The sequence below is a fragment of the Notolabrus celidotus genome, chromosome 14 (assembly GCF_009762535.1).
Source record: "Notolabrus celidotus isolate fNotCel1 chromosome 14, fNotCel1.pri, whole genome shotgun sequence".
In the NCBI taxonomy this organism is placed as follows: Eukaryota; Metazoa; Chordata; class Actinopteri; order Labriformes; family Labridae; genus Notolabrus; species Notolabrus celidotus.
In genome coordinates this window covers 12046611-12062927 of record NC_048285.1, presented here as the reverse complement: position 1 = coordinate 12062927, position 16317 = coordinate 12046611, and the positions used below count along the sequence as shown (strand labels likewise).

The following is a 16317-nucleotide window of genomic DNA, read 5'->3' as shown; positions in this document are numbered from 1 at the left end:
TCGACGCAGGGGTCGCCGGTTCGATTCCCAGCCGGTCGACCATTTCCTGCATGTCTTCCCCCACTCTCTACTCCCCACATTTCCTGTCTCTCTTCAGCTGTACTAAACAATAAAGGCAAAAAGGCAAAAAAATATAACTTAAATCTACAAAAGCTGCTTTCATTGTGATTGTGAGGTTACCTTAAGACCAAGGTGAACAAATCTATAAGTAGTAAAAGTAAGAAGGAAAGAAGGGTAGAAGGACATAAAACCATATGCACACTAAGTGTTACGTAACACTTAGAGTGCCGCCTAATCTGTTTGGTATTTACACCTACATGTCTGATGCCACTTTTATGTCATATCCCTCAGTAATTATGGGCGGCCAAGCAGGGAAGTCTGTGGTCAAGTCAGCCTCCCAGTTTTTATTCGAGATGTAGATGTCAGGCTGTGCTGACTTCCACAGTGTCTTTCACTTTGTGAGAAGCAGACCTTTTGGGAAGTTTTAATGCAGAATTATGTGAATGCTCTATTATTTCAAAACAAACAAACAAAGTATCTAATGTAAACAAAAAAATATTTACAACTGACAAACTAAAGCCCAACACCAGGTAAACAAACTTACTAATCCAGTCATTCACATGAAGATTGTGATATAAAGTTAGAGGCATGTTGAAAATGCTAGATAAGACATACAATGCTAGATATGCTTGATAAGATAAGAAATAGGATAATACTTTATTGATCCTGGGGGGGCACATCTTATAAATAGTTGTAATTATACAGGCAGTAATGACATATCATGCAGAAGTGACAGGTTGTCATGATGACATGGTGTCATTATGACAGGTGGCAACAGAGTGGTATTAAAAAGACAAAAATATAGTGTAGACTGTGAGGCAGTTCAGGTGCAGAATAGTTAATTATATACATATATGTATATATAAATATGTCTGTATACAGAGATAGAGAATAGTAAAAAGTACTAAACCAAATAAAAATAATCCCAAATAACCAAAAGCAGTCTCAGATCAGGTATTGATAATACAAAATAGAGTTCGGATTGAAGTTTGGATATAATCAAATAAATTAAATTGTTTGTTTTATTTTGAGATATTTATAGACACTTTTATATACCAGAGTTGTTTTTTTTTAAGTGGAAATAATTTATTAAGAAACATATATAAAGATCAAAATGTTAACTGATTTACTAGTGTAGTTGAACCTTGAAAAGCAGCTACATGTATTTTATCACCAAGTAAACTATTTAAAATGTTTTAAACTGCTTGTCTTGTTTCCTCAGGGCTACATGCGTCCTCTCAAACAGCCTGATGGAAGCTCCATTGTGGACCCTCTGCTGGTGGACGAGATGTTCTACCAGATTCCAGAAATCCTGGAGCACCATGAGCACTTTCTCGAGCAAGTGTCCAGCTGTGTCAGCCAGTGGCATGACAGACAGACTGTTGGAAACATCCTCATCCACTCAGTGAGTAGTCATGTGCCACATTTACTGAGTTTGAGTTCTATTCAGACTGTATTTCATCTGGCTGATCTCATCTATGGAGGCCTTTATCATATTATCTACAAACAAAAGACAATTAGGTTTTCCTTAGACTACAGGCCAGTCAGATTAATTTCTCTATCAGATTTTTGAAAGACAGTCTACACTGTTTTCTGCCCGTAATCTGATCAGACTAAAACAGTTAAGACATCACCAACATATCTGCATGGCATGCTGCAAAAATAACCTTTTTTTCTCACATTTTCACCAAACACATGCAGCATCAGGAGAGGAATTTCAGGGTAGATCTGCTCTTCCCTCGCTCTGTATTTGACGTCATTCTGACATCATTTGATGTCATTATAAGACTGCCAGCCAAGAAAGGGCTTTTAAAATCTCTGCAGAGAAAATCGCCCTTTTCAAAGGAAATGTAGCTGTAATCATGTGTCTTTTTATTCCCTACCTGAAATCATGAATCAAGGCTTCTCACTTATCATATTGACGCAAACACGTTGCTGCAGATTGACAGTAAATTACATAAGTCTCTGACTGAGGTCTAAAGTTCATAGTTATCCCATCTTTGTGCTGTAGGAATGTATTAGGCACATCTCAGCATTGTTAGCGTATGTGTGTCAAGTGTAAGGTGGGAGAGTGAGAGTTAACCCTGTGACAATAGGAGTAATCCTCTGACTGTCCTCAGTCTTTAAAACCATAAGGCTAGTGGTGTGTTCAAGTAACCTGGGAAATCCTAGGCTGTGATATGTTTGTAGCTGTATGAATCAAACTCTAGTAGCCCATTAACACTAAAGCAGTAAAGCACTACTGAATGTTCAATAAGTGAACTGCTTCTCTTATAGCTTCAAAGTTTGTTTTTATTTGCCCTGCAGGATGAGATAAGGACAATCTTGCGTCCAGATTTTCAGAGGTTTCAAATATTGTTTTGTTAAGGTCACCTATTTTTCTTTTAGATGCCATTTCTGTTTAAATAAAAAGAGGCTGTTTTATAGAACATTGGTCTATAGTTGGCAACACTACATTATCATTTGTTTTCCTGCTGACCCTCAGGCGACCCATTTAAAATTTCCCATGACCCACGGGTGCCTCTAAACCTAGACTGAAAAACAGTGCTCTGAAACATCCGTGTTTGGCTCGGTTTCAGGTTTCAGTCTTTGAGAACATGAGGGTGAAGGACATCTTTTTCAGGCTAACATTTTTACAATAAGTCAGACGTTCAAAGTAGGAAGAAGCACAGATACTTGGTGCTCTCTAAATAGACCAGAATGCATTGTGGCTTCAGCCTTTGTTTTTTTTGTGACTAGGGAAAAAACCCTCACTCTCTCTTGCTATGTTAATGCTATTGTTGTGGCTCGGAGCACCTCACAGCTTGAATGAAACTGTTTCACACACTCAGTGGAAAGACAAACGCTCCCACAGGCACAATGTGGGTAAGGCAGGAAACTGCTAAGTAAGGCAAGAATGGTAGGTAATACATTAAAGAAAATATACTAACAGTATATACAATAGCTGTCAAAATAGTCAGTTAAGGTAAGGGTTTCTTTCCTGTGTCACTGAAATGCTGCACCTCCTCCACTCTGCTCACACAGCGCCCTCCCTGACTCACACTCTCCCATCCCCCTCCTGTTCTCGCCGCTGCGGCTTTTAAAGCAGCAGCTGCTGCATGTCCTGCAGGCCTCGTTGGCGCAGTAGGCAGCGCGTCAGTCTCATAATCTGAAGGTCGTGAGTTCGAGCCTCACACGGGGCAGAGTTTTTGTCCCTGTTCTTTCGTTTACACCATGAAAATATCCCACAGCCGTGCCGTATGGGTTGAGAGAAATATCTACGTCCTTGCCGAACATGTGGAATTTGTCAAGTGTTCTTGTTTCTACCTTTCAGAAAGCTACGTTGTGGAAAGGGTTTGAAGTATGACAAATTCCAGATAGATGCAGTCTAATCTGAGCTTTTCAGGCGTCCGTTAATACACTACCTATATATTATATTTTCACTTCTGTAGAACCTTTTCTGTAATGCAGTTTGCAACAAACATTCCTACTCTGAATATGTTTTTATTTGTGGTAGAGTTTCATGCTGATACAATGTTTGAATGAGCCTCTTCCTTGATCATGACAACATTTCCATACTTTTAAAAGATATGTGCATGATTTATACATTAATGCAAGCTAAAGATTGCTTAGCTTATGAAAAGATAGACACATCTTTCATCATTTGATAGTTTAAGTAAATTGTTTTTGGTTGGATACATTCTCCTGTGTGATAATAAAACCAGTGTAGTAGACTTTGCCAGGGATAGAAAGATAAAGCTCTCAATGTCTAGCTGCTTATCATGTGCTCTATCTTGACTTACACTTAAAGTTCAAGGCTCATTCTTCATGAGTGAAATCCTGAAGTACTCCAGTGGAATCAACCAACACCCATGTTCATAGAGAGAGACAGAAAATAAAAACCACGAGGCACAGATTTAAAACAAATATACTCAATACACATGTTTGGTATGTTAAAAAAGCGAAGACAACAACAAGAGATATTGAACTGAAGAGGGTCGGGTTATTGAATGAAATGATAGAAAGCTGGTTAGTGTTATCAGTCTCTCTGTTCGAGTCTGCTCTCCATTTAGTTATTTATTTATTTTTAGCTCTGTCTGTCTCTGTCCCCCTGGCCTTTATTTGCAAAAAGAAAACAGGTCAGTGGGAATCATCTGTGTATGCGAGAGAACAAAAATAAGTTTGAAGTACATCTTGCTGCAGCATTTTTTTTTGCTGATTGTTTCAGCAAATGTTCACATCCAGTTGAGAATGCAAACAAATCCTCTTAGCAATTAATAACACATGTTGTATTTTGTTTAAACCACCAAGAACCCAAACATTGGATTTTAATTGTTAGCTTTATAATGCCATAAACAGAGAAAAGGGACAAAACATCATATTTAAGAGCTGTGAACCAATCATTTTGTAAATCATCTTTTGACAAATGACTGAAACCATAAACTACTAAATCTTTACCACTCATTTTCTGTCAGTCATCTCATTGGCTGATTTTTTTAGCTCACATAGCAGCATAATGTACCTCAGATATCTCTCTTTAGGTCAGGTGTTGCTCAGACCAAAAGTGAACTCATGTCACAGAAAAACAAGCTACAAATATTAACCTCAATGTCCTTTTCTTCTCTCTTTTCCCCTCCAGTTTTCCAAAGAGGCTCTAGCTAATATGTATTCAGCCTACATTGACAACTTCCTCAATGCCAAAGATGCTGTAAGGATTGCCAAGGAGGCCAAGCCAGCCTTTCACAAGTTTCTGGAGGTAAGTGTTGGACAGAGTCACAGGACGTCCTGTTCGTCTGAGTGGCTGCTTTTATGTGTTTGTTTGGAAATCCGGGCACCAGCCTAGAGATGTTTTCAACCAGCTCTTATAGCCTGAAATATAAAGTCTGACCACTGTGTGCCAACACTAAGACCTGCTAATGCTCAGACTAAAAGTGTTTTGTTGTCTTTATTTGCTTTATTTGTGTGCTTCCTGTCTTGTTGCATGCTTGTTTAGCTATGTGTCTTTGAAAACAGACTCTTGAATAATCTTGCCCTGCAGCTACTGGACTTTAAAAAACATCTTAAGACTCAGCAAATGTGTCTTCAATTATGCATGTTGGTAATAAAGAAGAGAAATTCATCATCTGTGATTGGATTTATGCAGTCATTTGATATCCGCAGCTTCATTTAGCACAACGTTAAACTGAATGAAAGGAACTTCTTCTCTCTCCTTACTGAAGCTGTCTGTGGCATACACATACAAGATGGGGTCAGGGTTTTTTATATCTATATCTATACATATATATGAATTACCTTCATTTTGCTAGCTCGTTCAAGGAAGTAAGCAGGAAATAAACTGGGAACTTTGTGTCATGTCTGTCATGAATCGACTCCACAATACACTGGTTATAAGTTTCATCCACCTCTTCAGCTGTGATCTATATGTGGGCAGAATTGAGTTTTGTCAAAATGAGAGTGCACAGTGCATCTCTGTCCAGCAAAGAGTAGAGATGCTGGCGACTTATCCTCACAATCAGATGCTTAATGGGAGCAAACTGCACAGAAATGCACAGAGGAAACTTAAAGGCACTTTTGCGCTTGTTTATCATAATTTCAATATGCTTTGTGAAGAAGATCTTGAGATGCAGCCCATTGTGAGGCAAATGATGTGAAAGTCCTGCAATCCAATCTCAGTGAATTTCCCTCCTCAATTTCAACCACAGAGGTTGGCTGCTAGAGAGAATTCACTCTTGTGGAACCACTCTGCCACCCTGTGGTAGAGACAGGAAGTGCAACACAAACCTAATTCAAGACTTGACATCTTGATTCAGTTTCATCTTGTTTTCTTGCTGTTGTTTTTATTTGTCACTTCTTTCTTTACATCAGCAAAACATGAGAGAGAACAAGGAGAAACAAGCTCTGGGTGATCTGATGATCAAACCGGTCCAGAGGATTCCTCGATACGAGCTTCTGGTGAAGGTGGAGTATCTCTTAACATCATTCAGCACTCTCTATAGAAGTCATCTGTGTGATTGATGAGAAGACTCATGCATAGTGAGTGAAATGTATTTTTGTGTATGGGTCTTTTTTGTGATAGGACCTGCTGAAGCACACCTCAGAGGATCACCCGGACCATCCGTACCTACTGGATGCACAGAGGGACATAAAGCGTCTGGCAGAGAAGATCAATAAGGGCCGTCGCTCGGCTGAGGAGGCAGAGAGGGAGGCCAGAGTCATCCAGGAGATCGAGGCGCACATAGAGGGAGTTGAACATGTGAGATTTATTTCTGTACATGCTTAATGGTTAACTTAAGGGTTTCCTGTCCCTGTCAGTCGAACTGCAGATCAAGTTTTGATTAAAAAATTGTTTAAATCCTTGAAGCTGTTATCTTTCAACCCCAGGATTATGTGATTGCTTGTTTTGTCAGCCTTACCCATTGCTTAAAGTTCTTGGGATGCATTTACATTCCTAAACCTCAAAAGACTGAAATTGCAGCACTTTACCATTATCTTTAAGGCATGAATTGATAACCTCATTCTGTTTCTGTTTGCGTTAGATTCTCAACCCCCAGAGGAAGTTCTTGAGACAGGAAATGGTCATGGAAGCGGTAAGAGGCACTTACTGGGTTGACAAATGTTTGTAACATCCAAAGATGTCTAGATTCCCAGAAAGACAAGCACAAGCAATGGAAATGACATTTTAGTTATAGCACTTCAGTTTTTATATGGATGCTCCATAAATCAATTGAACTGTTCCTAAGCTCTTCTTCTCCTCTTGCAGAAAACAGTCGGTGGGAAAAAAGACCGTTCCCTCTTCCTGTTCAGCGATCTGATCATCTGCACCACTCTCAAGAGGAAGTCTGGCTCATTGAGACGCAGCTCCATGAGCCTGTACGCAATCCACAAACACACGCACACATGCATAAAAACACTGACAGGAAAGGAAAGACACACATGGGCATCAGAGTTCAGTTACACTGCCCCCTGGTGTCTAAAAACAAATGATGTTAATGCTTCAAAATGTACTTCTCCATCATCCCTTTCTGTCTGTTTCCTTCTCTGTGACATCAGGTACTCTGCTGCCAGTGTGATCGACACTTCCAGTAAATACAAGTTCCTGTGGAAGCTTCCTCTGGAGGATGTGGAGGTGGTGAAAAGTAAGTCTCCACTTGAAACAAAGAAGCACCACACACCTCTGATATTTGTTCTTTGTTTTTTAGACATGAGACGTGAATCCCTGATATTAAATATTGAAGTTTCACTGCTCTAACATGTTTGGTTACAGTTATCATGGCGATTAGTTGTTAACATAAACATCTCTTCATCAGGCTCCACTCAGGCAACAAACAAGGAAAGCATCCAGAAGATGATCAGTCGACTGGACGAGGATCTCAGCACTCTGGGTCAGATCAGCAAACTGTCTGAGACCCTCAGCTTCCCACACCAGGTACCCTATGACTTTTTTGTCTTCTTGTCTTACATTCAGTAAGTTGGCACAACATCTAACAGTAATTTCATTTTCTTTAAGTCCCTGGATGAGGTAATAAAGGACCTGATGGCGTCGGTGCACAGGGAGCTGTCAGAGAAGCAGTCGCTGGCCTTCAGTATGACCTGCCTGCCCACAAAGCTGGAGTTTACCACGGCCTCCGCTGAAAGCAGCTTTGTCTTTGAGTTTACCTCGCCTGATATACGGTCGCACTTTGAACAGGCCTTTGAAGAAGCCAAGAAGAAGCTAGGTCAGTGAAAAGAGCTTTATGCAATTTACTGTGAGGTTCATTAGGAAGAAAGAACAATTAGCAGCATGTAGGTGCAGATGTTTCATTTCAGTATCTGTGCCCAGCAGCTTCTTCATTAAATAAAAGCTCTATGTAGGTTTCTAACTATCAGTGTGTCTTTGTGTGTAGCCATGAATAAGGACCAGTGGGACCCAGAGTTTCTGAAGGCTATTCCTATCATGAAGACTCGCAGTGGGATGCAGGTGAGAGCAGCAGGGGAACCAAATTGTACAATTTCTGTGTCTATAAAAGTAAAAGTCATGGTGTATGCCGGTCATTGAATCATATCTAAAGTAGGCAGCTTTAAACATTCACTAAATTCCTTTTCATTTATATCTCTTTGTTTGTCTCCAGTTTTCCTGTGCCTCTCCCAGCCACAGCTGTCCTGACAGTGGCTGTGAGGTTTGGGTGTGTAACAGCGATGGATACGTTGGACAGGTAAGAAATACTGTTAAAAAAAAAAATTAAAGGAAGAAAGAAAAAGAAAGGAATATTTGAATCCTACAAAAAATCTGACTAATGGCTTGGCAATATTTGGTCCTTCTTAGGTCTGTCTGCTGAACATCAAAGATGAGCCCACAGTAGAGGCCTGCATTGCTGTCTGCTCAGCTAGGATCATATGTATTGCTGCAGTACCAGGACTCAAAGGAAGGTCAGTACACACACACACACACACACACGCACACACACGCACACACACGCACACGCACGCACACGCACGCACACACACGCACACACACGCACACACACACACACACACACACACACACACACACACACACACACACACACACACAAACACATTTCATCAAGTGACTAGGTAAGCCAATTTTATACTGAGGTCATTACACGCACCTCTCGTAAGATTGCAAATGCAAATTGTAATGCAACCAATCAACCAATCAATCAATGAATCATCCTTTGCTATTTCTTGAGAGACCACAAACAGGAGAACCATGCTAACAGTAACATCAAGTACATTACAAAAGAGCAACTAGACACAGACTGTAAATACTGCAAAGAGCTAAACAAAAGGCCATCACATTCTTACGAACAGGTGCACTCATTTTGATAAAAGGTCCAAGCAAATCTGGCAACAAGGGTAAATAGTTTTGTAGTTTCAATCAAGTAATTTAGAAGTTTAAATGTTACAGTTTGTTTCAGTACTATATGGTGTTCCAGGAGTCAGGTCCACTTCAATTTAAAAGCAATATTTCAAAGTTCAATCTAACTCATGGATTGCCGAACATCAAACAGTCAGCAGAGCAAAGCTAATGAAGCAAGTCAAGCATGTGGATCTCAAAACATCAAACACCTGTGTCTTTGTTGATGCATTAAAGTCGTATTTATGTTGCGCCTCACTGATGCATGACTGTGTTCTTGATTTATTATATCTTTTGCCTTTATCCCTCTTCACGTCTCAGGGAGCGTGGATCAGAGCCCACCCTCATCCCCAGCACGGTAGCACCTGGTCACACCCCTCAGCAGCAGCTTCACATATCCATCTCTCATTCCTCTCTGGAGCTGACCGAGCAACCCACAGGTGGGTCCATACAGGTTTTAAAGCATGACAGACAGCAAGTAGCCTTTATATATAGTTGTGTTTGTCCTGTATGTTTTGCAGTATTCTTTTATATGTCTATGTAGACTGATGAAGTGATTGTTTACAGTACCAGGGGCCGAGCTTGTTCCTTTCGATAGCGATGATACCGATGATGAGGACTCCCCAAGCCCTTCCTCCACTCTGCAGAGTCAGGCCAGTCACTCCACCATCTCATCCAGCTATGGCAGTGAGTAAAAACACTCATAAACACAAAGTCACACGCACAATCTAACACACTATACTCATAGTCTCTCTCACCCCCCTCCAAGATGATGAGGGTCCAAGCTCCAAAGACATGGCCACAGAGACCACAAGCAGTGAGGAGGAGCAGGAGTTCCCTGTGGCAAGCTCCTATGGGACCCCAGGGATGTTAGGGGTTGGAGGAGGAGTTCGCCCCCACTCGGAGAGTCCCATGGACGGCCGCGCCATGCGCCGTTCCTCCAGAGGGTCATTCACCAGAGCTAGCCTGGAGGACCTGCTCAGCATTGACCCTGAGGCGTACCAGAGCTCAGTGTGGCTGGGCACAGAGGATGGATGGTGTGTTGTGTACACTGATTTTGAGTTTACACAGCTTTATGTGGTTATCTTTGGTCGTCTAACTCCTTGCAATGCTTCTGTTTTTGTTAGCATCCATGTGTACCAGTCCTCAGACAATATCCGAAACCGGAAGAATAGCATGAAGATGCAGCACTCAGCCTCCATCCTCTGCATACTGTGAGTGGATTTGTTGTCACAACTTTGTCTTTGAAATCTAAGATACTAGACATGACGTGGTAAGGACAGTTAAAAAACAATCGGACACTTTTGGTCTTTTACAGATACCTGGACAACAAAGTGTTTGTGTCTTTGGCCAACGGAGAGGTGATTGTCTATCAAAGGGAAGCAGGTAAGCATAGAGTGTGGAACAAAGGTAGAGGAGTGATATCTGAGCCACTCTGCATCTATAAGGAGAGTTCATATTATCATTATCTTTTCATCCTCCACCTATAAACCTCCTTAATCTCAATCTGCAGGTAGTTTCTGGGACCCTCAGTCCTCCCAGACATTAGTTCTGGGCACGCCCAGCAGCCCTGTCACCAAAATGGTTCCTGTTGGAGGAAAGCTGTGGTGTGGCTCACAAAACAGAGTCCTTATTATCAACACAACTACACTGGTACAAGAGGTAGGTGCATGTATGGACAGATGTGTGTGCGGGTGAATAAATTATCTGATAGTCAGACAAGTTAATGTGTCTAATACTGTTTTCTTCTGGTCTCTTTCTCTTCAGCACTGGTTCCAGGTGGGCACTGACAGCAGTCGCTGTGTGACCTGCTTGGTAGCGTACGGTCAGGGTGTGTGGTTGGCGTTGCAGGGCAGTGCACAGGTCAAACTGTACCATGCTCAGACCCTGGAGAGCCTGACAGAGGTGGATGTGGCGCCTGCTGTGCATAAGATGCTTGCAGGTAAACACATGTTGCAAAAGGAGCACATGCAGGTTGTTAGAGGGATACAAATTGGAATGTGCATTTTAATTCAAGACACAGCTCCTATGCATCAGGATTGTGCCTTTTTTTAAAAATAAGTCTGTGCTTTCCTCTCCCCTCATATCTGTATTCCTCCTTAATCCTTTCCATTTTTCCACCCTGACTCAACCTCCACCCTGTCTTTCTTCTCTCTCTCTCTCTCTCTCTCTCTCTCTCTCTCTCTCTCTCTCTCTCTCTGTTCAGGTGCTGACGCAATTATCAGACAGCACAAGGCCGCCTGTCTGAGAATCACAGCACTGCTGGCCTGTAAGGATCTGCTGTGGATCGGCACCAGTGCAGGTACAACACACTGTTTAGTCCTGGATATCCAAAATACAAATTACCTTTTAATTCAACTGAATAGTGAATTTCTGTCACCAATTATTAACTCAAACACCAAAATAAAAATGTGTGCATTGACGATATCTGTTGGATTACAAAATGAGCACAGCTGAAGATGTTGTTCTTCTGCAGGTGTGGTCCTCACACTGGTGATCCCAGCAGTGAGCTCAGGAACAGGCGCTGGAACACTGAAAACTCCTCTTGCACCAATGGGTTCAGCACACGGACACACGGGCCACGTTCGATTCCTGACATCAATTGAGCTACCAGAAGGGTTTGACATGAACTTCCCTCCTACAGCGAACGACTCCACAGGTAGTTACTGTGTTTTTAATGCAAACTCTTGTCTCTTGTTGTACATCCATTGGTTTGTTTCTTGAATGTTTCTCCCTCCTCTCTTTTTACCCAGGGAACCAAACACAGAGTAGCAGCACAGTTGATGGGAACCTCCAAAGACGTGACTCTGCACGCCGCCGAGCCTCTGCACACATCGCTCCAAAAATCAATCATCTTGTTATTTCAGGTGGTGATGGCTATGAGGACTTTAGACTGACCAATAGCAGTGAAACTGTGGGACGGGATGACAGTACCAACCATCTTTTACTTTGGAGGGTCTGAGACTTCTAACCCTTGCACTTTGACCAATCCGCCCAATCTCCCTGTAGCTGAGAACAGCGCTGAAGCTCCTGTCCTCCTCCCTAGTCAGACTCCTCACTTTTTGATGTTGTTCTTTAGGTCTTCTGCTCAGTCCAGCAGTCTCTATGTGCAAAATACGGCTGTCAGCTCCTTCTGTGACTTTTTCAGACTCAGTTTTCTTGTGTTATGTTCCAGACGATGTGCATTTTTCCTTGCTGAGTGGTATCCGTGCATGTCTGTTTCTGCTTGTGTTGTCCGGAAAAAGTGTCTTTGTACCCAAATCTTTACTGAAGGAGACAGAAGAAGATGACACTGAAGGGAAACTTTGATAGATGCACATGTGTTAAGACTGAGAACACTTGCAGAAAAAAAAGGCAGAAGAAGACTTTACTCTGCAGAATGTTGATGCACAGGGATTGGACTTGGACATCAACCCTTTAATCCTTTATGATGTTATCTTTGCCTGAGCTGCAGACAAAATGCCTCTTGACGATCAAAGGTCAATGTCATGAAAACACACAGGATCATCTACGAATGGAAACAAAAATAATTGAATCACCTGATCGGCAGGGTCTGGACAAAAGCCCCAAGATCAAATAGCTCTGGGTTTAATAACTTATCCATGTGAGACCACTTAAACCATCCTGTAGAAGAATTAAGAGCATAATTTAAGTGCAATATGTTGCAGGGGTATTTAACAGGACTGTAAACACTCACTTTAATGCACAGCCTTCACTCACTGAACCAGAAACTTGTGTTTTTTTTCTACACTGATCATCCAGCTGTTTCTCAGTTTCATGTTTCATTTCTGCATCCAGTTTAAGACGACATTAACTCAGATGATGCCTGTTACTGGAGTTGAATAGAAAAAAAAGATGTATTGGAGACATTCCTCCTTAACATGACTATGCCAAAGCCTTGTTTGTGTTAAAGTTGTAACATTCGGAGATCTGAAAAGGTTTCTTTTGCCATGAAATGTCATTTTGTTGAGTGGGTGAAAATCAGGAGAGGACTTCAGATTCCAGAGTCCAGGCTGTGAGGTAGCAGATAGTTTTTGTACAGTATTTATGCTTTTGATTTTTAGCGCCTTCTTTTAAAGCACTTAATTTATAGAAGATGTAGCTTTCACTTTTTTGTTTTTGAGTTGAAGAACAAGGAGGCCCCTGCTTGATTAAAAACAGATAAATGGGGACATTTTGGTTCAGGCAGGCAGACATTCACAGTAGGTGTGCATTTATTCAGTCGTCCACTACATAAAAGACAGGGTTTGTTTCAAGGTTGTGTGAGTCCATAAATGTAGGAAGAAGACCCTGAAAGAAGACAGGCTTTAGATCTTTCACAGAGAAATGTATTCATCTTTTGGCTGTTTGTGGCCTAAAGACTTAGGCTACAAACTAATCCAGCTGTCAGATTAACCTCAATATTCACCTTACATTTTAACAGAATCTTATATGATACGTATTTCTCAATGGGACAAACACAAAGTCACAGTTCCAGCCCACAAGGTTAATATTTGCTCAATATTTCAGTTATTTTTTAGCTCATTGTTGCAATTTTAAAAGGTAAATGTAGCCCCAAATCTTGTCTTTCACTATTAACGTACAAACCCACACAACACTGATCATAATACTTTATATAAGAACCAGATTCAAGTTTGTATGTGCAACAGGAGAGCGCACGATTCAGAGTAGGTCAGAAGGACAAATGCTTACACCTGCACGTGCCTACAGAGGGCTGAGAGTTAAGCCAATTAAACACACACACACATACACACAGAGTAAAAAGTCAGCTCATGCTCGTCCTGCAGCAGATGTCTGTGGAAGTAAAAGGGGGAGTCTGGCTTGTCCTTGAACACACATTGGCCTGAGGCTTTGCGGGTTAAGCAGTGATTGTCTTTGATCCCTCCAAACCACATTGCACTTTGCCTGCCATCTGGGCCCTTCACCTCAGATTTCCCACTTCACTAACGCATCAACATTAGGGAAACTCTCAACTGTCAGAGCAGCTAACAGCTAAGAGGATTTGCTGGTTGTTGTGATAGCTGCTAACTTGCTTGTGAGCCCTTTGACTTTCTTGGTAGTGTAGACCCTCCACGAGAGATGTGTTAGCCCCTGATAAAGGAGAGTTTGACAAAGTTAGCATGTGTTACAGGTCCAAGTTTAACATCTTTGGTAATACACTTTTTCAGTTTTTGATTTTTTGAGTTTGGTGAAAAGATAAGCACCATTCTGTTTGAAAAAATATAAAATTTCAGCAGATAGCTGGGTAGCTTAGCATAAATATTTAAGAAAAACACCCTTGCTTTGTCTACAGGTACAAAGACACTGCATTAGTCCTCTAAACCTAGCTTATTGTATCTGATTTTTTAGATATAAACCTCCATTTTGGTCATTTTAAGGATATCCATTGTATTCATTAGCTAGCTAGTGTGCAGTTTGCTCTTGATTTCAATCTTTATGGAAAGCTATTCTAAACTGCTACTGGCTGTGCTTTAAAATCAGACATGAGATATAGCGCACTTTGCCTCTCTATTAAGACTGAAAAGGAGTACATTAAAAATGTTCAAATATTCCTGTAGTAGGTAGCAAATAAAGTGTTATGTTCTGTTTGATTCATGTCCCAGTAAGTATTTTTCTCAGTGCCAAAGCTGCCAAGAAAGGTTCCCATGAAAGTGCTGTGTATACAGTATGTGCTGAAATCTGTGAACAGTAAAAGAATTCAACCTAAACTTGCAGATATATGTGAAATGACAGCAATCTCTTAATATGACTCAACATCCGCATGCTATTTCAGCTGTCACCTGTGATTTTGCAGCAGTTTACTTAACTGTATTCAGAAAATTCTCATAGGTGGTGCCCCAGTTCACTTAATTAACATTGTTTCCATCTCTTACGGCCCCTGTTAAAACGTTATAACTTAAGAGATCACATAACAGTTGGATTTAATTTTTTTTGAAAGGTCTGATCATAATTTTCTAAAACTGGTATTGGGGTTCGAAAGCATCACAATCAATTAGATTGTACTTATTCATCGAAAAAACATATTTGCCTTAAGAATGTATTTTTCCTTTGTAGTCATACAAGTAATACTGAGGGAATACACATATTGCAGCAATTGCATTGAGGGTTTTGAGCCCAGTGTATTGACAGCTTTACAGCATGCACAAACACAAATCGTAGATATGAAGTAAAACTCATTATGTTTTCACCATTATCGAGAGAATGAAGCATTTTGTGTTCCAGATAGAGAAACTGACATTTCACTCTATTTTCCACTGTCACAGCACCCTAACATCACTTTAAGTCTCAGCAGATGTAAGTAACTCCCTCATGCCTGTATGTGAAAGAAGTCTTTATTGTTGTAAATATTGGTATATTGCCTTTTTCTGTAAATAGTGCACCCATGGTCCTCAATTGTTGATATGAATCTAATGGCATATTTTTATATATTTGTGTAAGTTTTTTTTTTCTTTGGTATTATTTTCTCCTATCCTTTCTGGCATGCGCTGTCAGTGATGTTTAAATTATAACTGTCTTAGGTCTTAAAAAACCAAGATGGCATCTCTTGTCATTTCGGCAACTGACAGAACTTTAGCATTGATGTTTTCACTGCTGGCTGCGTTAGCTCCAAAATGAATGTCTGGATTATGTCAGGAGGGGAAAACAACATGGCAGTTTTCCGAGTTATCACGACTGTGTTTATCTCTAGCTGTGGTTGACATCTTGCAGTTGTCATGATTACGGTGTATCAGAATCACTTCCTGTATGTAGCTGTTATTGTTTTGTCACTGTGGGTTCTTTCTAATTAAAACAGATCACTGGTGCCAGGTTGTGTCTCTGCCTTCTTTAGCTGGTGAGAGGGGGCTTTTTGAATCATTGCTAGGATCCTACAAAAACTGTCCGTATTTATTGTTCATTACTATTGGGATAAGTATGAAGAAAGTTATCACACACACTACAGCATTTGTATCCCTTCACGGGCCTTCAAAATACATAAATCAGCAAACTCCAAAGATACAGTACATAACAAACTAAACAATATTGCAAACATATTACTGCAGGGTGTTTACAATATTCCAAATGGTTCCAAAAATGTTAAACCAAAATTTGTATGTGATATGATTCAAGGTATCACCAGGTTACATTTAATCACCCATCTTTTCCAGAAACACAGTGAACACTAGATGATATGTGGGAGGGTGAGGAAGGAAGCAAAGACTCAGTTTACATTAGTTCATGTTGATAGCAGATACTTAATAAGAAGGAAATAACATTATGTTACCCCGTCCATGAACTTGATGTCACTCCAGATGGAATTTTTTAATCGTAGATATATGAATATGTGGAACCACGAGACAGTGACTTCAGTGGTTGTGGTTGACTTCAAGCATCTTAAAACAAAACGTTTTTGATTGGTATTTTGATAAAGAAAGATGAGGCTT

At 40.7% G+C, this 16317-nt stretch overlaps 1 protein-coding gene and 1 non-coding gene across 2 annotated transcripts in view; both read left to right on the top strand.

The window, feature by feature from the left end:
- LOC117825279 (rho guanine nucleotide exchange factor 17-like) overlaps positions 1 to 15704 on the top strand; it is a 68527-nt gene extending 52823 nt beyond the window's left edge. Inside the window, exons 4-25 of the mRNA XM_034701030.1 lie at positions 1283 to 1465; positions 4679 to 4795; positions 5905 to 5997; positions 6116 to 6292; positions 6576 to 6626; positions 6800 to 6909; positions 7090 to 7175; positions 7347 to 7465; positions 7547 to 7754; positions 7923 to 7996; positions 8148 to 8231; positions 8342 to 8445; positions 9218 to 9336; positions 9464 to 9583; positions 9666 to 9933; positions 10024 to 10110; positions 10215 to 10282; positions 10410 to 10558; positions 10664 to 10838; positions 11103 to 11198; positions 11373 to 11555; positions 11650 to 15704. Of these exons, the coding sequence (XP_034556921.1) occupies positions 1283 to 1465; positions 4679 to 4795; positions 5905 to 5997; positions 6116 to 6292; positions 6576 to 6626; positions 6800 to 6909; positions 7090 to 7175; positions 7347 to 7465; positions 7547 to 7754; positions 7923 to 7996; positions 8148 to 8231; positions 8342 to 8445; positions 9218 to 9336; positions 9464 to 9583; positions 9666 to 9933; positions 10024 to 10110; positions 10215 to 10282; positions 10410 to 10558; positions 10664 to 10838; positions 11103 to 11198; positions 11373 to 11555; positions 11650 to 11858 (2880 nt within the window). The 3' untranslated portion in view covers positions 11859 to 15704. The remainder of the gene's footprint in view (positions 1 to 1282; positions 1466 to 4678; positions 4796 to 5904; positions 5998 to 6115; positions 6293 to 6575; positions 6627 to 6799; positions 6910 to 7089; positions 7176 to 7346; positions 7466 to 7546; positions 7755 to 7922; positions 7997 to 8147; positions 8232 to 8341; positions 8446 to 9217; positions 9337 to 9463; positions 9584 to 9665; positions 9934 to 10023; positions 10111 to 10214; positions 10283 to 10409; positions 10559 to 10663; positions 10839 to 11102; positions 11199 to 11372; positions 11556 to 11649) is intronic.
- On the top strand, positions 3170 to 3242 carry trnam-cau. The gene has a single exon. It is a non-coding gene; the product is annotated as a tRNA-Met (tRNA).
- Positions 15705 to 16317: the final 613 nt, after the last annotated feature.